Source organism: Salvelinus fontinalis, chromosome 8 (genome assembly GCF_029448725.1).
Source record: "Salvelinus fontinalis isolate EN_2023a chromosome 8, ASM2944872v1, whole genome shotgun sequence".
Lineage (NCBI taxonomy): Eukaryota > Metazoa > Chordata > Actinopteri > Salmoniformes > Salmonidae > Salvelinus > Salvelinus fontinalis.
The window spans coordinates 8,663,461-8,686,078 of NC_074672.1; the positions used below are offsets into that span (position 1 = coordinate 8,663,461).

The 22,618-nt window shown below is 43.3% G+C and overlaps 2 protein-coding genes across 3 annotated transcripts in view; both read left to right on the forward strand.

Moving 5' to 3' along the window:
• Window positions 1-18,120, forward strand: part of LOC129860470 (kazrin-A-like) — a 94,881-nt gene extending 76,761 nt beyond the window's left edge. For both annotated transcript variants that reach the window (XR_008760382.1, XM_055930873.1), the window contains one exon: window positions 16,659-18,120. Coding sequence is in view for 1 of the 2 variants with exons in the window: in XM_055930873.1 (XP_055786848.1) it covers window positions 16,659-16,711 (53 nt within the window). In the remaining variant the exon portion in view is untranslated. The remainder of the gene's footprint in view (window positions 1-16,658) is intronic.
• A 2,420-nt stretch (window positions 18,121-20,540) lies between these two features.
• The window catches only part of LOC129860471 (kazrin-like), a 167,288-nt gene continuing 165,210 nt past the window's right edge, over window positions 20,541-22,618 (forward strand). Inside the window, exons 1-2 of the mRNA XM_055930874.1 lie at window positions 20,541-22,110; window positions 22,215-22,313. Coding sequence (XP_055786849.1) covers window positions 21,867-22,110; window positions 22,215-22,313 — 343 coding nt within the window. The 5' untranslated portion in view covers window positions 20,541-21,866. The remainder of the gene's footprint in view (window positions 22,111-22,214; window positions 22,314-22,618) is intronic.

Below are 22,618 nucleotides of genomic sequence, written 5' to 3' on the forward strand. Positions count from 1 at the left end.
AAGTTTAATTTTGTACTTTTTTTATTAGGATCCCCATTAGCTAACACCATAATGCGTGCTAATCTTCCTGGGGTCCAACACCAATTAACAAGACATTACAAACAACCACAATCAAGACTTCACAAACATTCAACAAGTAGACAATACAGATAATTAAAATACCTGACAGGAAACACATTTAACATTCAGTTGATACATTCTATTTGCTGTCCAGTCATATGGTCTATCGCATTAGATGTTCTTTTATTTTTTTCTTGAAGGTGGATTTACTTTTTGCCTGAGAAATATGGATTTGAAAAAAGTTTTGTTCAGCTGTAGCTCTATATAAAACTGTAGATTTAAGGTGATTTGTCCTTGGCTTGAGTTGATTTAGCTGGCCTGAATTTGCCTGTCTTGTTTGGTGGTTATGCGTGTTGCTAGTATGTACTAATTGGACTGAAAATTACTGTGGTTTTACAGTATTATATAGAGCCATTATCGACCCCGCCCTGTGCAACTGGGTCCTGGACTTTGACAGGCCGCCCCAGGTGGTGAAGGTAGGAAACAACATCTTCACCCCGCTGACCCTCAACACTGGGGCCCCACAACGGTGCGTTCTCAGCCTTCTCCTGTACTCCCTGTTCACCCATGACTGCGTGGCCATGCACCCTTCCAACTCAATCAAGTTTTCAGACGACACTACAGTGGTAGGCTTGATTACCAACAACGACGAGACTGCCTACAGGGAGGAGGTGAAGGCACTCGGAGTGTGGTGTCAGGAGAATAACCTCACACTCAACGTCAACAAAACAAAGGAGATGATCTTGGACTTCAGGAAACAGCAAAGGGAGCACCCCCCATCCACATCGATGGGACAGTATTGGAGAAGGTGGAAAGTTTTAAGTTCGTCTGTGTACATATCACAGACAAACTGAAATGGTCCACCCACACAGACAGCGTGGTAAAGAAGGTGCAACAGTGCCTCTTCAACCTCAGGAGGCTGAAGAAATTTGGCTTGTCACCTAAAACACTCAAACGTTTACAGATGCACAATCGAGAGCATCCTGTCGGGCTGTATCACCGCCTGGTACGGCAACTGCACTGCCCTCGACCGCAAGGCTCTCCAGAGGGTAGTGCGGTCTGCACAACGTATCACCGGGGGAAAACTACCTGCCCTCCAGGACACCTACAGCACCCGATGTCACAGGAATGCCAAAAATATCATCAAGGACAACAACCACCTGAGCCACTGCCTGTTCACCCCGCTATCATCCAGAAGGCGAGGTCAGTACAGGTGCATCAAAGCTGGGACCGAGAGACTGAAAAACAGCTTCTATCTCAAGACCATCAGACTGTTAAACAGCCATCACTAACATAGAGAGGCTGCTGTCAATATACAGACTCAAATCTCTGCCCGCTTTAATAAATGGACTTAATAAAGGTATCACTAGTAACCTTAAATAACGCCACTTTAATATGCGGTTGTAGATTGTACTCACGCCCAGATGTCCAGCAAGATCGCTTTGGGATGTATTCAGCACCAACTCAAAAAGCTTAACTGATACTGCAACCTGACTAATAGCCTTCCCCACAAAACTACCACGAGACACTCACTTTCTCATTAGGACATCATCCTGGAGAAAATAGCCATGGGCAACATCTCCCAACTGTCCCACAGACACTATTAAGGTCACACAACTCTGCTAATGTCGGGTCAGCCCGTTGCTCCTTGATTAAATCGGAGTAGGTCCGTGTTAATACGATAACAAGGAAAGTAGTGACACATTTATTTGTGCCATTATTGTTAGCCGGCGCCTCTGGGATACCCTGCGCGCTCTCATTAGGATTCCCTACAAATGATGGCTTAACGGAAACCACTAGAGATGGAGACACGACAGGCCATAAACGCTCACCAGCCAAGTTATTCCCAAGGAAAATATCAATACCCTCAATAGTCAACAAAGGACGCAACTCTACAACCTCACCTTTCACCAGTTCAGAATCCAACATCAGTTTATGAAATGGAACTGACAGTGTTTAAACCTGTTTCCCTAATTAAAACCCTGAATCAGTCTCAGCAGAGAAGGGTAACACAGACTCTAACACAAACGACTCAGAGGCACTTGTGTCTCTCAGTATCTTCACTGGCACTAGGTCATTGCTTCCGAACATTGACACAAAACCCTCTGTAATGAAAGGTAAATAGTCTGGGTAAATATGGACTTTCACATGCCCCTGGGCATGAGACAGAGTGACAGGAGTGAACTGATGTGGGACAGGTGCTGCTAATGCCGTAGGCTTATGTTTAACGTAAGCGCAAGTACTGAATTTACCCTTAGCCCTGAGAACCGGACATTCGTTTTTCCAATGATCTGAACCCTGACAGTAGTGACAGTCTTGACCGAAGTCAGCTTTACCACGGGAGTCAGGCTCAACCCTCTGCCAGTGAACCAGAGTATCTCGGTGGGCGAGACCCAAATCTCTCCAAACACCCCCCACACACTCCGAATACCGGGCTCTGCAAAGACACTTTTGTGAGTCAAAACATACTTGTCCTCCAAAACCGCAGCTTCAGAGACAGTCTTCACTTTTCGTTCGTTAATGTACGTGGTGTCACAATGATGACGCTGGAGAGACGAAGCAGGTACGGGGAGTAACATTTAATAAATAACGGACATGGAACGAGACATAAACAGCGTTAGCAAACAGAAAACAATCAATGCAGAAGCGGGGAACAGAGCTGGGGAACTGACACATATAGGGGAGAAAATTAACAGGTGATAAGAGAGTCCAGGTGAGTCCAATAACACTGATGCGCGTGACGAGGAAAGGCAGGTGTTCGTGATGGATGGCAGGAGAGAGTGATGCAAGGCATTCTGGCGCCCTCAAGCGCTAGGGGGGGGGGGGGGGGTGGGAAGAGCGGGAGCAGACGTGACATGTGGCTATATGATCGGGGATTGTGTCCTTAAATTGCTCTAACATAATCAGATCACACAGCCCCTGGAAAGTCATAACCGCAGAGGCGGAACACCAGCAATTAAACTGTGAAGATAACTCTCGCGCAAACTCAACATGATTCTTTTTGTCAGCCCTTTTTAAAGTTCGTTGGCGGTAGGCCTCAGGAACCAATTCGTAAATCTGTAACACAGCCGTTTTAACCTTATCATAACTGACTGTCGGCTACACCAAGAGCTGAATATGCTTCCTGCGCTTTACCAGTCAACACACACCGCAACGTTAAGTGCGGTCAGAATCAGGCCAACTCCTAGAGTCAGTAACACGCTCAAACAACAAACAAAAAACATCTCAGGGTCCTTCTCATAAAATTTTGGCAAAAACCGTATGTTTCCAACAATATCAAATGAGTCCGGGGCACAACCGAGAGAGCGGCCCCTAGGTAAATCTGGGTCACCTTCCCAGAGCAAACTCTACCCTGAGAGCTTTAGTTCCCTAACCAACTCGAGCCGCTCTTGTTGCAGCTTGATTTTAGCACGCTCCAAATCCTGTTTAAATGCCAAATCTTTTTCCTACATTACACGGTCATGCTCTATCTTAACACGATCATGTTGTAAGAGAACCAGTTCTTTCTGTTGTTCAAAAGACAGACCACTAGGTCTAACAGATGGGCCGGCCATTGAAACGAAATGGGGAGACGGCGAGCACAAAGGGATCTGGTCCCCACAAGGATGGTAAAACCAAACACACACACACGCAGGCTAAATCATCACTGCATGACCAGACTCCTCTAGCTGCCTTAAACAGCCAATAATTATGGAAGAAAAAAAACTTTCACTAATAACTAAGATGAAAATTCACAACATTAACAAAGCTATCTCTTCTTATTCTGATCTTAATTCTTCTCTTCCCTATAACTATTAGTCTGTTAGTTGGGCTCTAATCAATCGTAACTGGGAATAAGTTGATTATTCCGTTAGGGGGAACATAAAATGTGTCCATGTCTGCAAGAAAAGAATTCATATCCACTTTCAACCCTTGTTTTGTGTATTTTTCTTTCTCACAAAAGTCAGTATGATTTTGCCTTACAATAGAAATCATGGATTTGATTGAATACAGTCTTAAGTTCCATCCGTACAAACCTCAGAAGTGACCAAGATAGTGTCAAGCCCTGGCCATAAGGAGGTTTTTATTCTCTATTTTAGTTAGGCCAGGGTGTGACTAGGGTGGACATTCTAGTTTCTTTATTTCTATGTTTTCTATTTCTTTGTTTTTGGCAGAGTGTGGTCCCCAATCAGAGGCAGCTGTCTATCGTTGTTTTTGATTGGGAATCATACATAGGCAGTCCTTTTTCCCTCTTTCATTTGTGGGTTCTTATTTTTGCATTGGTTGTTATTTTGCCCTGTAGAACGTCACATTCATATTTTGTTTTGTTGTTGTCGGTGTTCATTTAATAAATAAATATAAAATCCACTTCTTCCCATGACGATCGTGACAGAAGAACCCACCACAAAAGGACCAAGCAGCGTGGCCAGGAGGAGAAGGGATCCTGGGCACGGGAGAGAAGGGAGTTTAGGACATCGTGGACATGAGAGGAGATCATGGTAGGCGACAAGAGCCTGCTATGGAAACAGGCGGAGGCAGATAGAGAGGAGCGGAGAGATCAGGAGTTACGGCAGAGACGGGAGCACGAGAGGCAACCCCCCCCCCCCCAAAAAAATGGGGGGCGAGCGGAGTTGGTCACGGTTCCAGTGCAAGGTGTCTCCAGTGCTCCTGCACAGCCCAGTGCGTCCTGTGTCAGCGCCTAAAGTGGTGATTCAGCCAGGAGGGGTTGTGCTAGCTCTAAGCTCCAGACCTCCAGTGGGCTTTTACAGCCCAGTGCGTCCTGTGCTGGTATCCAGCCAGGACGGGTTGTGCCTGCTCCACAAACCAGGCCTCCAGTGTGTCTCTCCAGCCCGGATAGTCCTGTGCCTGCTCCACGCACCAGGCCTGTAGTGTTTCTCCCCAGCCTGGTGAGTCCGGGGCCTCCAGCGACGGTCCCCAGTCCGGGGCCTCCAGCGACGTTCCCCAGTCCGGAGCCTGCAGCGACGGTCCCCAGTCTGGAGCCTCCAGCGTTTTGTTGTTGTCGGTGTTCATTTAATAAATAAATAGAATGAACACGTACCACGCTGTGCTTTGGTCCACTTCTTCCCATGACGATCGTGATAGCCTGGTCTGGGCCTTCTGTTGCAGAGGGGCTGCTGTTATAAACTCAGCAAAAAAAATAAATCCTCTCCCTCAACTGCGTTTATTTTCAGCAAACGTAATAGCCTATTGCGGACAGTCTGAGCACTGATTGTGCGTTCCTGGTGTAATTCGGGCAGTTGTTGTTGCCATTCTGTACCTGTCCTGCAGGTGTTCGGATGTACCGATCCTGTGCAGGTGTTGTTACACATGCTCTGCCACTGCAAGGACAATCAGCTGTCCATCCTATCTCCCTGTAGAGCTGGCTTAGGCGTCTCACTGTACGGACATTGCGATTTATTGCCCTGGCCACATTTGCAGTCCTCATGCCTCCTTGCATGCCTAAGGCACATTCACACAGATGAGCAGGGTCCCTGGGCATCTTTCTTTTGGTGTTTTTCAGAGTCAGTAGAAAGGCCTCTTAGTGTCCTAAGTTTTCATAACTGTGACCTTAATTGCCTACCGTCTGTAAGCTGTTAGTGTCTTAACGACCGTTCCACAGGTACATGTTCATTAATTGTTTATGGTTCATTAAACAAGATTGGGAAACAGTGTATAAACCCTTTACAATGAAGATCTGTGAAGTTATTTGGATTTTTACGAATTATCTTCGAAAGACAGGGTCCTGAAAAAGGGACGTTTATTTTCTTGCTGAGTTAGGTAAGCTCTTTAACCTGTCTCTGTCTCCTCTCAGTCCTGCTGGGTTAAGACATTCTGCTTTATGTCAAACTGACCCAGACATAGACCCAGAAAGGCAGCTTGCTGCAGCCGAGTAAAGCTTAAAGCTGCATTCTCCTCAGATGCTCTCCCCAGGTGGAACTAAAGAGCCATGCGGCCAGGGAACACTGCTGAAAAGGCTGAGGTTAAGTTTGTTTGACCCACACAGTACTGCAGTGCTGTGGGACCAAGCTCTCAGCCTCTGGTGTGTCAGCTGTTTGTGCTATTTGTATAGCCAACTTGCGATGGTCATTGTCATGCCAAAGACAGAACAAACAGACATGGAACCAGGCAAAGGGGGTTGGGTTGACCGTTGTTGCATCTCACTCTCTTACACCATCTACCTCAACCAAGCATGAGGACGACTCTGTCAAACATCCACGTAAATCTCCATTCAACGTCCCTTCTTTCCCATTACGTGACTCCCTCATATCCCACCATCATGGTGTATGGGACAGAAATGCTCATTTGCTCGCTCTTCTCTTCCCCCCTCTTAAAATTTGCATTCAAGACAAAACATATGACTTTTTAAATGTTTATGTTCTCTTCTTAACACTGCTCAGATCTCAGTCCAGCTGTCACAGTTACGGCACATTCAGTGTTGATGACAGTCTCCCTTCAGCTCAGGCAACCAGCTAGCATTAGCTCCCCATAAGCCAGCGCAATTCCTATGAGGGCCACTCTGGCCCAATTTCTTTCCATTATACTAATGTTAAACTGTGTAGAGAGAGTGATAGAGTAAGGGATGAGAGAGGAGAAAGAAAGCATTAGTAAGAGAGAAGAGGGGGCACAAGAAATGTGTATAAATACAGTAAGAGACAAGCTTGGGAGGAGAGGGTCTATGATTCATGAAGGGGAAGTGTGTGTGTGTGTGTGTGTGTGTGTGTGTGTGTGTGTGTGTGTGTGTGTGTGTGTGTGTGTGTGTGTGTGTGTGTGTGTGTGTGTGTGTGTGTGTGTGTGTGTGTGTGTGTGTGTGTGTGTGTGTGTGTCTGGTTTCGTTGGTGACAGAATAGCGATGCTGCTTCAGCTGTATAATTGCAGTCAGGCTTTTCAGCAGAAATCATTGCAGTACTCTACCGTGCACATCATATTCTGTGGTTACAGTATGGTGACTTCAAGCAATCGGCCTGTTTCTTCACTTCAGTTTTCAGCAAAAGATAATGAAGTGCTATTCACCAGACAAGGCACCTTCAAACATTTGACATTACACACTGTGTGACAATGTGTGCCCTTCAACAGACTCACTGTGTGTGAGCCCTGAAGCATTTAAAGATTTCTAAGGGTAACAGCGTGCCCAGTCTCACCCAAGGTTAGTGCTTATAATGTTACTGATACGATTAGCATAGGCCTGAACTGAATGGGTAGAACACAAATAAACTGTTCTGTGGACTTGCCACAGTAGGAAGATATGGATGTCAGTGGTTGGTGCAGTGTAGAATTGAAAGTGGCGTTGCATGCACAAACGCACCCAAGTGTGCGTGCGTACACACACACACACACACACGCGTTATTATTCCATCACTCCAAGCCCAACAGGAAGCGTTGCCACATCATCCACTGTCCTCCAGAGACAGATTGGAAGTGGGGGTAAAATTCTCTCTGCTTTTTATCATCCCTCTCTCTCTCTCCCCCATTCTCGTTCCCCCTTTCTCTCCCTGTCTCCCTCTCCTCACTTTCTCTCTCTATTTAGTCACTTCCAATTCTCCACAGCGTTCCCAAAAGCCCCGGAGCATGGAGCATGTATTATAATATTATGCAGGATATGTTATGAACAAACCTGCAAACGGGTCTCAAGTGCCATCATGATGTCATCAACCCGCACCCAACCTAGTGCTCTCAGTCCCAGATAGGCTAGGCAACACCCCTCAAAGAGCCCCTTAAAGCCCAAAAAACGAGACCCGGCTTCAGTTAAATCAAATGCCAAACATTCCATCTCTGCACGCTCTGTCGTCCCTATACATCAGAGAAAGTGAAGGTGTCATTTGAGTCTATTCAGTCACGTGGAATTTGAGGAGCTTGGCAGCATTCTCCTTCAAAAGATAGTAGCGTACCACAGACTTGTCTTGAGCATTACCATTTCATACAGTAACACTGCTGGGAGGAGGAAGCAGGGAAGCAAATTGAGGAATCATGGGAGTGGGTTAATTTGCATTGCATTATTCTAGCTATGAGGTATTTATTTCTGCCATGTTTCGCTAGTCTACCGATAGCGTTGTCTTCCACAGACTGTAGGTCACTGAAGCTAATAGCTAACGCTCAGCCCTCTGGGTTTACAGTACCTGACTACCTCAGTACATGATATCCATTTCAGTCAGTCCCCATGTGGCCTGGCTTTGAATCTCCTCAGCCAATGAGATACATTATGAGATGTCACTGCCTATATAAAACCTATATTTGGTATATTCAGTAAATGTTGCCCTTGTGGGAATCAAACCCACAACCATGGCGTTGTCAATACCATGCTCAAATCAAGTGAGTTATAAATCATTGATTTACTAGCTATACATGCACATTAGTCAGAGACTGATATACTGCAGTCTTTTAAGGTAACTACTCATTCAAACAGTTGTAGAAACTTCAGAGTGTTTTCTATCCAAATCTACTAATAATATGCATATCTTAGCTTCTTGCAGGCAGTTTACTCTGGGCACGCTTTTCATCCAAACGTGAAAATACTGCCCCCTAGCCCAAAGAGGTTTAACAACCAGTTGTAAGGATGGACAAACATGGTTAGCATGGGTGGCTAGCTGTAGCGGCTCATAAGCAGGTCCATTAGTCTATTTACCCGCAGGATATTTATAGGGCACTGAATGGGGTCCTGAGGCAGATGATTCTCGCTGCTATCCCGCTAGCAGTAATTGATGCCCTGAATACAGTGAGGTTTATCAGGAGTCCGACAGCTTCAAGACCAGTTAATGCTAATGCAATTAAAGTTATGGCAGAGGGAAGAAAAAGAGGCAAAGACTATCTGGGTTGGGAATATTTGTTTTGGAGAAGGCTCCGCTCCGGCCATTCAATCAGTTAACCATTTCGACTTCTCATTAGGAGCTGCTTTCATTCTAATTCTCACGGCTTAATGGGGGTTTTTCTCTCCCGAATGGGCAGATAAAATAGGGTAGCTTGAAAAAGCAAAAGAAGGAGCCAAGCTTCTTGGACTTCGGCACTTGGCAGTTTTGAGAAACCTCCTTAAATTGTGGGAGAGGAATGACAGAAGAAGAGGAGAAGGAAGGAGGACACATGAGGAAGTCAGTCATCTGAGGAAGAATAGACGTCTCATTGAAGAAGAGAGAAGAGAAGTGACGGGCACAGATGAGAGAGCGAAGATAAGACCTGACCACCAGGGTTATTAGGGGGCTTTATAGAAGTGGATAAATGGTTCTACTATCTGTGGGCCTTACAATCTATGCTATAATCATAGTGCATTATTTGTCACCAGTACTTGAAAACGTGAATAAAACTGTAAATACATTATGCTCCATACATACTGTATGCTACAGTAGAAATGACAACACGATATTCAGAAAATAAGGCACTTACTTTGATAGAAACGCACACTTCCAAAGTAATTTTTTGTAAGGAAAATAACAATGAATGCAATGTGAGCACCAGACAGAAAATGTGCCACAGGGGAAAAGTTTGTGCAAGATCTGCGTAAACACTAGGGAGAGAAGTTTGTCCAGCTCAGTAAAGCCTCCAACATGAATTGTCCACAACAGTGAAATGGGTAACTTCTATGTGAATTAATGAGGAGGCGGAACACACCTCAATTCAAACTGTTAGAACATAATTTGAAATTGACAAGTTGAAACATAGCCTATAGATGATTAGCATGCAGTGCTGGTTAACTGTCCTGTTGCGTAACAATCACATTTTGGAACATGAGTGTATTCTGACATCATGTGCATAAAACAACTCACGCTGGGGTGACCGTTAGAGATATTTGGAACTCACGGGTGGAAAGGTAAGGGTGCAAAAAAACATTCCTTTGATTTTGCAAGAATGTTGACAGAACAGACTTTCTGAGTTCTTTAAATGTTCCCAGAACATGTAATTAGGTTGTGGGAATTGTGTGGGTACATTACAAGAGAGAGGTTCCCAAAATACAAAATATGCTCAGTTCAGATGAGGCTGGAAGAGCTATAGGGGGAACGGAGTCAAACGTGGTTTCCATGTGTTTTATACGGTTTCATAAATTCCATTCCAGCTATTACAATGATCCCGTCCTCCTATAGCTCTTCCCACTAGCCTCCGCTGGCTCAGTTTTGATGACATTCATACAATGCTTAAGTTAGGTTGCACAGGACATTCCTTTAATGTCGTAAGTCTACACTTACAACAATCTACACGTGTCGACCATCTACACGTGGGGTATAAACCTGCAATGTTTAGTTCCCAAGCCAGATCGTTTATCCTCTGCACCACCAGGGAAGTTCTCTTACTGACTGTTCTGAGGACCTCCAAGACAAGGTAAAATGTATATTGCTTGAACGTCAATGGAATATTATGTAAACCTAAAACCAATATGCTATGAACATCATAAAAACTGACATTTCATTCTTACAGCATTAAGTGGATGTCCTCTGGAATCTAAATCAAATTGAATCACATTTTATTTGTCACATACACATGGTTAGCAGATGTTAATGCGAGTGTAGCCAAATGCTTGTGCTTCTAGTTCCGACAATGCAGTAATAACCAATTAGTGATCTAACCTAATAATTTCACAACTACCTTATACACACAAGTGTAAAGGGATGAAGAATATGTACATAAAAATATATGAATGAGTGATGGTACAGAACGGCATAGGCAAGATGCAGTAGATGGTATCGAGTACAGTATATACATATGAGATGAGTAATGTAGGGTATGTAAACATATAATAGTGGCATTGTTTAAAGTGGCTAGTGATACATGTATTACATAAAGATGTCAAGATGCAGTAGATGGTATAGAGTACAGTATATACATATGAGATGAGTAATGTAGGGTATGTAAACATTATATTAAGTGGCATTGTTTAAAGTGGCTAGTGATACAATTTTTACATACATTTTTCCATTATAAAAGTGGCTGGAGTTGAGTCAGTATGTTGGCAGCAGCCATTCAATGTAAGTGGTGGCTGTTTAACATTCTGATGGCCTTGAGATAGAAGCTGTTTATCAGTCTCTCGGTCCCTGCTTTGATGCACCTGTACTGACCTCGCCTTCTGGATGATAGCGGGGTGAACAGGCAGTGGCTCGGGTGGTTGTTGTCCTTGATGATCTTTATGGCCTTCCTGTGACATCGGGTGGTGTAGGTGTCCTGGAGGGCAGGTAGTTTGCCCCCGGTGATGCGTTGTGCAGACCTTACTACCCTCTGGAGAGCCTTACGGTTGTGGGCAGAGCAGTTGCCGTACCAGGCGGTGATACAGCCCGTCAGGATGCTCTCGATTGTGCATCTGTAAAAGTTTGTGGGGTTTCAGGTGTCTCAATCACCACCTTCCGGAGACACCTGAAACCCCACCTCTTCAAGGAATACCTAGGATAAAGCAATCCTTCTGCCCCGCCCCCCCCCCCTTAAAAGATTTAGATGCACTATTGTAAAGTGGCTGTTCCACTGGATGTCATTAGGTGAATGCACCAATTTGTAAGTCGCTCTGGATAAGAGCGTCTGCTAAATGACTTAAATGTAAATGTAAATGTTTGTGTGCTTTTGGTGACGAGCCGAATTTCTTCAGCCTCCTGAGGTTGAAGAGGTGCTGCTGCGCCTTCTTCACCACGCTGTCTGTGTGTGTGGACCAATTCAGTTGGTCCGTAATGTGTACGCCGAGGAACTTAAAACTTACCACCCTCTCCACTACTGTCCCATCGATGTGGATGGGGGGGTGCTCCCTCTGCTGTTTCCTGAAGTCCACGATCATCTCCTTTGTTTTGTTGACGTTGAGTGTGAGGTTATTTTCCTGACACCACACTCCAACGGCCCTCACCTCCTCCCTGTAGGCCGTCTCGTCGTTGTTGGTAATCAAGCCTACCACTGTAGTGTCGTCTGCATATTTGATGATTGAGTTGGAGGCGTGCATGGCCACGCAGTCGTGTGTGAACAGGGAGTACAGGAGAGGGCTCAGAACGCACCCTTGTGGGGCCCCAGTGTTGAGGATCAGCGGGGTGGAGATGTTGTTACCTACCCTCACTACCTGGGGGTGGCCCGTCAGGAAGTCCAGTACCCAGTTGCACAGGGCGGGGCCACGGTCTCGAGCTTGATGACGGGTTTGGAGGGTACTATGGTGTTAAATGCTGAGCTGTAGTCGATGAACAGCATTCTCACATAGGTATTCCTCTTGTCCAGATGGGTAAGGGCAGTGTGGTTGCGATTGCGTCGTCTGTGGACCTATTGGGGCGGTAAGCAAATTGGAGTGGGTCTAGGGTGTCAGGTAGGGTGGAGGTGATATGGTCCTTGACTAGTCTCTCAAAGCACTTCATGATGACGGAAGTGAGTGCTACGGGGCGGTAGTCGTGTAGCTCAGTTACCTTAGCTTTCTTGGGAACAGGAACAATGGTGGCCCTCTTGAAGCATGTGGGAACAGCAGACTGGGATAAGGATTGATTGAATATGTCTGTAAACACACCAGCCAGCTGGTTTGCGCATGCTCTGAGGACGCGGCTGGGGATGCCGTCTGGGCCTGCAGCCTTGCGAGGGTTAACACGTTTAAATGTTTTACTCACGTCGGCTGCAGTGAAGGAGAGTCCACAGCTTTTGGTAGCGGGCCGTGTCAGTGGCACTGTAATGTCCTCAAAGCGAGCAAAGAAGTTGTTTAGTCTGTCTGGGAGCAAGACATCCTGGTCCGCGACGGGGCTGGTTTTCTTTTTGTAATCCGTGATTGACTGTAGACCCTGCCACATACCTCTTGTGTCTGAGCCGTTGAATTGCGACTCTACTTTGTCTCTATACTGACGCTTAGATTGTTTGATTGCCTTGTGGAGGGACTAGCTACACTGTTTGTATTCGGTCATGTTTCCGGTCACCTTGCCCTGGTTAAAAGCAGTGGTTCGCGCTTTCAGTTTTGCGCGGATGCTGACATCAATCCAAGGTTTCTAGTTTGGGAATGTTTTAATAGTTGCTGTGGGTACGACATCGCCGATGCACTTGCTAATAAACTCGCTCACCGAATCAGCGTATTCGTCAATGTTGTTGTTTGACGCAGTGCGGAACATATCCCAATCCACGTGATCGAAGCAATCTTGAAGCGTGGAATCAGATTGGTCGGACCAGCGTTGAACAGACCTGAGCGCGGGAGCTTCCTGTTTTAGTCTCTGTCTATAGGCTGGGAGCAACAAAATGGAGTCGTGGTCAGCTTTTCCAAAAGGAGGGCTAACTTAAGCATTGTATGAAAGTCATCACTACTGAGCATACTTTGTGTTTTTGGGAACCTCTTGTAATGTACACACGCTGTTCCCACAACCTTTATGCTTTTGGGAACCATAAAAAAACTCAGAAAGGCTGTTCTGTCAACATTCTTGCAACATCAAAGGAATGTTTGTGCTAATATATATATATATAATATAATATAAATATAATATATATATATTAATAATAATATAATATAATATAAAATTAATATATATATATAATATATAATCTAATATAAACATTGTAATAATCACAACTGGACAGTTTTTGTGTTTTGGGAACACGTCTCAATGTTCCCACAACCTAATGAACGTTCTTGCAACATCAGGCGAATATTTTATACAAACATTCTATAATTATCACCACGGCTGGACAGTTTTTGTGTTATGAGAACATTTGCAGCGACCTAACTAATGTTCTGGAAATTTTCACAGAACCAATGTTGGTTTGCTGGCTCCACTCTTACACGTTTGGAGTGAGTTTCCTCAAAGCTTTGTAGCTAATGTGGTACTTCTGTTTGTTCACGCACAGACAACCATTGATTTTACAATTTTCGTTTTGTATTTCTCTCGACAACCCAGACCCACTCCACTCATAGAACAGCAAAGTGCTTAATTCGTTCACAAACAGACAAACATTGGTTTTATAATCGGCACTCTCTCACGACTATGTGGCTTGGTTGTCAAGAGAAATAAAGTGACACGTTTGCTAGGGATAATTTTGGCAAACTCTCTCCTGACTTGTCTAGAAAACAGACAACTTTACGGCTTTATCCACAGGTGTTCAGTTAGATGTTAGCATTAGAATGGTCTCTTCTGGTGCAGCTCTGTGTTGACTGTATATATGCCTTGAAGTACATGTGTGGTGACAGTCAGGCCTTCTGGCAAAGCTGGACTGAGATGGAGAGAGAGCGGAAGAGGGGTGGACACGGAATTAGAGGTAGGGAGAGAGAGGAGGAGAAGATATGGGAATAAGATAGAGGTTTAGGCTAGAGAGAAAGAAAGAATAGGGACAGTGAAGTAAAGGCACTTAAGGCTATCCCTCAGTTTGCCAATGGTCAACATGCATCATTTTATTGTTTTCATAGGGATTAGAGTGAAGTGTGTTTTGACACAGCCACACATACGGTGTTGCCTAATTCTGTGTTCACACTCAAACAAAGCAATATGCTGCTACAGTATGTAAATGGGATAAAGAAGAGGATAGCCCTCCAAGCAATGAACACCCAACTTGGATGCAGCATGAATATCCATTTTGGAAGCCGGTGAGTGTAATTTGGCCTTATTCCGTAAATAGCATTGAAGCCAGTTCTTGGTGTCTGTTAAAGTGAGTATTTGGTGTCCAAGCCACAACAACGACAAATCCAAACCTGGTAGCCTGTAGTGCAACTGACAGAACTGGTCTCTTTCTCTCTCTATTGATTGATTGATTGATTGATTGATTGATTTCAGGTGCAGGCAGCACAGCCTGGGAGTCCATTACATGCTGAGAGGAATGGATTTTTGCCTAAATATTTAGCTTTAAGGGTACAAATTATAAACAGTGTGAATGTTCAAGTTAAGCATTACTGTATGTCTATACTTTCCCAGCATAATGTGCATGACACAACATCTCAAATGATTGTTTCTGTAGCTGGCATGGTGTTGACAGAACGGGGAGAATAGGAGAGTTCTCTGTTGACCCCCTGTTCTGCATCAATATAGTAATTTGTATAATTGCATTACGAAGCCACATGGGATGTGAATCGTGTTTCTCTCGCTGTAAGGAAATAATTATTTATTTCATCTGAGAGAAATAACTTTTTTCTCTCAGTAGTGTGCTTTACTAGTTAAATGGCCCACTATTGATAACGAAATGTATGGGTTGCCGCTGAAGTGATGTGGCCTATTTTGTAGAGCAGTACTAATTTTCACTTCTAAATCACAATTACGCAATCATAGTCAGCGACATTGATTGTAGGTCTCTGCAGAGAAATGTTTTAATCTAGAATACGTAGTATACTGGTCGAGTAGGAACATATATTTATGGCATTTCTCAGGCGTACATTTCCAGCTTTTGGTGAAAGCACATCATCATAAAAATACTATACATTTCGGACAAAAATGGCTAGTGAAAATGATGTAGATGTTCACATTTGTTCTATGCATTTTATTAAGTAAGATTATCCCATTGATCAGGTTTTCGTTGTGACACACTTTGAAGTCAGTCATACTGTATACTTGTCACGCCCTGACCATAGAGACCATAGACCTGACCATAGACCATAGTGTTTAGGTCAGAACGTGACTGGGGGGGTTTATCTAGTTGATAGATCTCTAGGTTGGTGGTTCCCAATTAGAGGCAGCTGGTAATCGTTGCCTATAATTGGGGATCATATTTAGGTAGGCTTTTTCCCCACCTGCATTTGTGGGATATTGATTGTTTGTTTTAGTGTGTTTGGGCACTACGTCATCACGGTCTTTGTACGTTTTGTTAGTTTCACTTAAATAATTATGTGGAACTATACTCATGCTGCGCCTTGGTCTGCTCATTTCCAAGATTGTGACAATACTGTAGATGGCTTTGTTTATATTCAGTTGATCAGATTACTGGTTAACCAATATTATTTTTGATTTAGAAGTCTTTCAATCAGTTAAATAAAAGTGAAGAGATAGATGACCTGCTTTCATTTGCGTTGCACCTACCACACAAAAACAAACAAAACTAGGAGAGTGCAGTTTTTCCCTTTCTCTTGTCTTCAATTCCATATGTCTAATGGATGCATCGTTAGTGGTCTGAAGGCACGTAGGTACGCGTTTCTCACTTTCTGCCTGCACTCCCTGTGGCAGATATCCATACTCGTTGGCGATAATAGGTGAGTGGTGTCTTTGAAGGCTTATATTGCAGCTGCGTAGAGAGAGAAAGATAAACAGAGAGGGAGGAGGAAGAGGGAGCGGTGAAAGTGATTTTGCCTTCTCATAGGCTGAATAAATTAGCCAAAACAGCATGATTTCAACGATAGGCTGCAGCTCAGGTTTGAATAAGAATTAATCCTTCATCGCAGCCTTGTGTAGGTGCACTGAGAAGACAAGGCAACAGGGAAATACTAACTGTCAAATTGCCTTCCTTATGTGCTCCCACTTCTACCCAGCTATCCTCCTCTACTCAATTTGAGTTATGATTTGAAACGCTGTTATTGTGCCAATAAGGAATGCGCAACTATTAGCAGTTAGGAGTATGTATGGGGTTTCTATGCTCAATGTCCTCGTTATCGTCTCCACCCCCTCCAGGTGTCGCTTGTTTTCCCCAGTGTATCTATCCCTGTTTCCTGTCTCTCTGTGCCAGTTCGTCTTGTATGTCCAAGCCTACCAGCAGTTTTTCCCGGTTTCATGCTTTGCCTTTTCTTCTTTTTCTAGTCTTCCCGGTTTTGACCCTTGCCTGTTTCTGGACTTTGTACCCGCCTGCCTGACCATTCTGCCTGCCCTGACCTCGAGCCTGCCTGCCACTCTGTACCTCCTGGACTCTGATCTGGTTATGACCTTTTGCCTGTCCACGACCATTCTCTTGCCTATTCCCTTTGGATTTATGAAACATCTTAATCTCCAACCATCTGCCTCCTGTGTCTGCATTTGGGTCTCCCCTAGTGTCATGATACTATAGTTTGCTGAACAGCCTACATTATCTTACTGTGAATAAAGGGCTAGTGTTTCGGTGATGGTTAGAATTATAAATTGTATGAGTATGCACATTTTTACACACACAAAGCATATTATGCTGTCTTGTTCATACACACACATGTCCAGAGCCAGAAACAGTCCTATACATACATACCTTCTCTTACTGTTTTACACACACGATGCAGCTCACATAATGGCCAATCTTTGACACAAGTCACAGCTTTGGATCAATATGAAGCAGTGAGACCTTGTACACTCAAAGAAAAAACAATTAGCTGAAAATGCATTGATCCAGGAGGGTACCCAATGACTCCATTTGCCACAAAATGGGATTCTTTCAAAGACACACAAGTTCTGTGTATCTATTTGACAATAAACAAAAGCTTTAGCCCAGCTAGCTCTACTTTCACAGGCTAGTGCTCCTAGGCCTCTTGAACGCCACACCTTTGTATATCTATTTTTACATCTGTGGATAAACTGCACTAAAGATCCTTGGCACATAAGATTCTCACCCCATGTATAGCACTTGTCTACTGCCTCTAGAATCATTTCTCACCTGATCTAGGGCACTAGCTAGTGCTTTCTCATAGGGTCTGCTCCTCAACACAAGCAGTGCCATTTTCCTTAGACAACTTACTCCAAGGGCCATACTTAACTTTCCCCTCATCCACCTTATGCTCACTGATAAAGAGCAGTCGCCAAGGGCACAGACAGGCTGATATAGAGAGGCAAGAGGAGTGATCTCTCCATAAGGACAACATGCTGCATCCCCCCCAGATCTATTTATTCATCTCCTACATCTGTCTTCAATCACTGTAATTAATTCAGCCAGATAACAAGGCATTAATAGGCGGTGGTGGGTAGATGAAGGGATTGTATTTCTTCTACCAATTCTCATTTCCACCCGCGCGCTTTGTGTACCAATGCGCACACACACGCACACGTGGAAACATACACATACATACACGTCTGCACACACACACACACACTCCATCATTCTTTCTTGAAAATCCTTATCTGTTGTAGTCATTAAAGGCAAACCAACACATACTAACTCTTGTACGTAAACAATGTTATGCCATCGGTCAATCTATTGCCATTGTTAACAACACTCCTCTCACACCCATGCGCACACATGCATTAAATCACACAGTCACCGCCTACCAAAACTCGTGTGTTCTAAACCAATTGTCCTGTCCTCTCCTACAGATCCCTCTGTACACCAGAGGCAGAACCCGCCAGCCACCGATCTCTGCTACAAGAGTGATATCAGCAGCCTCATGGAGTTCAGCACCCCAGACTCCTCTCTGGACAAAGGTAAGCCACTACCTACACTCTCTACGCACTGTAGCGACATATAAAGGGGCAACCCTAGTGTAGATACGCCTGCAGCAACATTGTTTCAAGTTATCAAGAAATACATTGGAGTATGATAGTGTGCAACTTTGTCTGGTTGCACCCCTTTCAATATTTTGGAATGTATCTTTTTGAATGTGCTCCTATACCCTATAATACCTAACAGAGCGTTTGCTTTCAGATTCAGTACAGCTATAGTGTCCATGTCCTGGCCTCTATATAGGCCTGTGGGATGGTGAGAGCACTGGTAACTGATGATCGCACCAGTGCACACAAGTCCCTCCTGGGTAATCCAACCTGGCAACGCAGACAGATCCAGTATGGATCCTCCAGCCCCAGTCAGGCTCTCCCTGTGCCTGGAGCTGGCTGGAAAATCATGACGTTGTATTTAGGACTTCAGCTCAGTGCTTGTGTATTATTGTCAGTGCAAGGCTGCATGTACAGTGGGACTAACGGGATCTAGGATCAGTGTACCATACCAGAGTCCAAATTGCATGTTTTTTGAGGTAATGAGTAAAACTGACCTTGGATCAGTGCTTTTGGGGCACCTACAGTGGTTCCTCCTTTAAAGTTGCGTCATACTGCGGCACACCTTGAGGGATGCTGCAGCATTCTGTGGCACGTTATCTATTTGTCAGCGCTTTTTTCTGTTAATGCAAGTTATTGCTAGTTTGACCACCAGAGGGCATCTTTGAGAAGCATTAGATAGTCTTCCATATTGGCATTACCAGAGAATTTTAACCTGTTGAGGATGGGGGCGCTGTTGAGACTATTTATGCTAATTGGGTAATTTTTGAAACGGCTTCCCACAAAATCCTTGATCGTACAATATGCATATTATTATTATTATTGGATAGAAAACAGTCTATAGTTTCTATAGGAGTTGAAATTTTGTCTCTAAGTGGAACAGAGCCCATTCTACAGCAATTTCCCTGACATGGAGTCAGATTTCAGAAATGTTGGCCACTGTTCTGAAGTCAGTTAAAAGGGCACTGTTATTGCTATGACTATACAGACACTGCTTACGTCTTCCCCTGGATGCCTTTACGTGATGACGATTTCAATGGGGTCGATTGCGCGTTCACAGGCACTACAAATGAAAAAACCCTGAGGCTAGTCATTCTTTCGGAGCTGCGTCATGCGCCTAGAGGACACCGGCCCGCACCTGTTCCAAGCATTAGTGAAGGGGGTAATATTCCTCGGGTCATGTTTCTACTCGTTATGGGAGTTAAAAACATCATAAGGTAGTTAATTTAAAGCGTTTTATAGCAATTTATATCCGTTTAGTGCGATTTTGGGACATTTATTTCTTTAACGCTGTGAATAGCTGGGCACGCTTTCAGTTCATCCCGAACGCAGTTGGCATTTCCACATGGCAAGAGGACAGCTTTCCACCAAAAGACGATTACTCCCAAGAAAGGATCCTTTGCCCAAGATACTGATGGAAGAACAGCTCAAAGTAGGACATTTTTATTATGATAAATCGTGTTTCTGTCGAAACATTTTAGTGGCTTAGGACGCCATGTTTTTTGACGTAGCTTCGCTTGGCGCAAACTGTATTGAAAAGTAAGGATAAATTAAAAAATGTAATTCCGCAATTGTATTAAGAATTAAATTGTCTATCAATCCCTGTCCACCCTATATTTTTTAGTCACGTTTTATGAGTATTTATGTATAAGAGTAGATCACTGTCTAAGTGGCGCAAGGACATTTTCTGACCAGCTGAGCTACATTTCACATTGTCTAACCATGATTTTGGTGGCTAAATATAAACATTTTCGATCAAACTCTATATGGATTGTGTAATATGATGTTACAGGAGTGTCATCTGAAGAATTCTGAGAAGGTTAGTGAAAAAATTAATATATTTTTGGCGATGTTGACGTTATCGCCCACTTTGGCTAGAATCAATGCTGGGCTGCTATGTGCTATGTGCTATGCTAATATAACGATTTATTGTGTTTTCGCTGTAAGACACTTAGAAAATCTGAAATATTGTCTGTATTCACAGGATCTGTGTCTTTCGATTCGTGTATGCTGTGTATTTTTACGAAATGTTTGATGATTAGTAAGTAGGTAAACACGTTGCTCAATGTAGTTTTTCTAGTCCATTTGTGACGGTGGGTGCAATTGTAACCTATGCCATCTACCTGAAATATGCACTTTTTTCTAACAAAACCTATCCCATACCATAAATATGTTATCAGACTGTCATCTGATGAGTTTTTTTGTTGGTTAGGGGCTATAAATATCTTAGTTTAGCCGAATTGGTGATGGCTACTGGTGTTGGTGGACAAATAAAAGATGGTGGATTATGCTAATGTGTTTTTAGGTAATAGATGTACATCTTTACATATTGTGTCTTCCCTGTAAAACATTTTAAAAATCGGACATGTTGACTGGATTCACAAGATCTGTGTCTTTCATTAGCTGTATTGGACTTTAATGTGTGAAAGTTAAATATTTAAAAAAAATATTTTTTTTGAATTTCGCGGCACTGGTTTTTCAGTGGGGGGGGGGGGTGTGCCGCTAGCGGCACGCTGATCCTAGACAGGTTTTAAACCTTTTTTTGTAATAACATAGTATATGAGATTGATTTTCAGAAATTTGGCTTAATATTATGGTGTTTCTATTCAGAGAAAAATGAAACCATCAGGGTTTCCGTTAGGATGGGAATGAAACATATGGCGCTGTACAACGGGAGGAAGGAGTAGGCTATCCTTGTAAATAAGAATTTGTTCTTAACTGACTTGCCTAGTTAAATAAAGGTTACACTAAGAGCATAACATTTCTGCACCCTAGTTTTCTAATTCTTGTCTAACCAATACCCAAACGGATATTAAGTGAAAATAAAAATCTAATTGACTAATCAAGACCAGTCCCCATGCTTGCCTCAGAGCAGCGGGAAACGGTGCTAAAATAGTTGTAGGCTTTGGCTTCTAACTTCAATATGTTCTTTAAATAAATAAGACCTACACCATTTTTAACAGCACATTACTCAACACTAGTGAGACTCATTTTGCCTATGGTAGGCCTACAGTATATCGGAAAATAATAATAATTAAATGATGTGACTCTCCGCCAATTACATTTAGAGGACTGGAGGACTCTAAATTAATAGCTAAGGGCCATTTTCCGTTTGATATTCTCACAGATCCTAAGGGGATTTTATATAATTCTAAATTAATTAATAATAATAATAAAATCAACATGTTGGAGATTTTGTTTACATTTAACATTTAAAAGGCAATTCTTGAACATGGGGTGAGACATTCTCACTAATTTGTAAATAAAGCCAGTTTGTTATTTAGAATTATTAATTTCTAAAGGAACCTAACTTGATTATTTAGCAGACATCACTTGCTTATATTCATGAAGATGATGAGCGATTGCAAAGGCAATCTGTAATCTGCTGGCATCACGGCACAACATCAACATCGCTCTAATTACAGCCAGAAGACAGTTGAAGAAACTTGCGAGGACTTATGGAAAGGCTCGGTAAGAAATTATATATATATTATTTTTTTAAAATCATCATAACATTACCTATGTGTGTTCGCTTGTTTTGTACTGTTCTGGAGTTTCGACCCAATGATTCATCTGACAAACAAAGAACTTTGTGTCCTGCAGGCCCAGGCATGGATCAAAACTGGTGAGACATTCAATAACGTCATCTTCACAGACGAATCAACCGTGGCCCTTGAGCAATTTGCTCAAAATTGCTACAGAAACAAAGGAAGAAGATCAAGCAAGCTGAGTCCCAAGCATCCACTTAAACTCCATGTGTGGGGGGCCATGTCTCGCCAGGGACCTGGCCCATATTTGATTTTTGATGGTAATTTTAGATATTTACAAAGCAAAAGGTACATAAAATAGTGTGGCCTACACCTCACGGACTGTTATGTGTTCCACAATAATTCACTCTTGCCTCCTTTTCAGGTATCATGGCTCAAGAATTCTTTGAGGAAGAAATCATCAAGAGATATGCTGGACCCTATGTCAGAAAGGTGTTTCTGGGTACACATCGTTTCTTTCAAGGTAGCAATATTTTGTTACGTTTAGGCCTATTTACATGTATATTTATATTATTGTACCTAATTTTGTCACGTTCTGACCATAGTTCTTTTGTGTTTTCTTTGTTTTAGTGTTGGTCAGGACGTGAGCTGAGTGGGCATTCTATGTTGTGTGTCTAGTTCCCCCGTTTCTGTGTTTGGCCTGATATGGTTCTCAATCAGAGGCAGGTGTTAGTCATTGTCTCTGATTGGGAACCATATTTAGGTAACCTGTTTTCTGTTGGGGTTTGTGGGTGGTTGTCTTCAGTCTTTGTGTGTCTGCACCAGAAA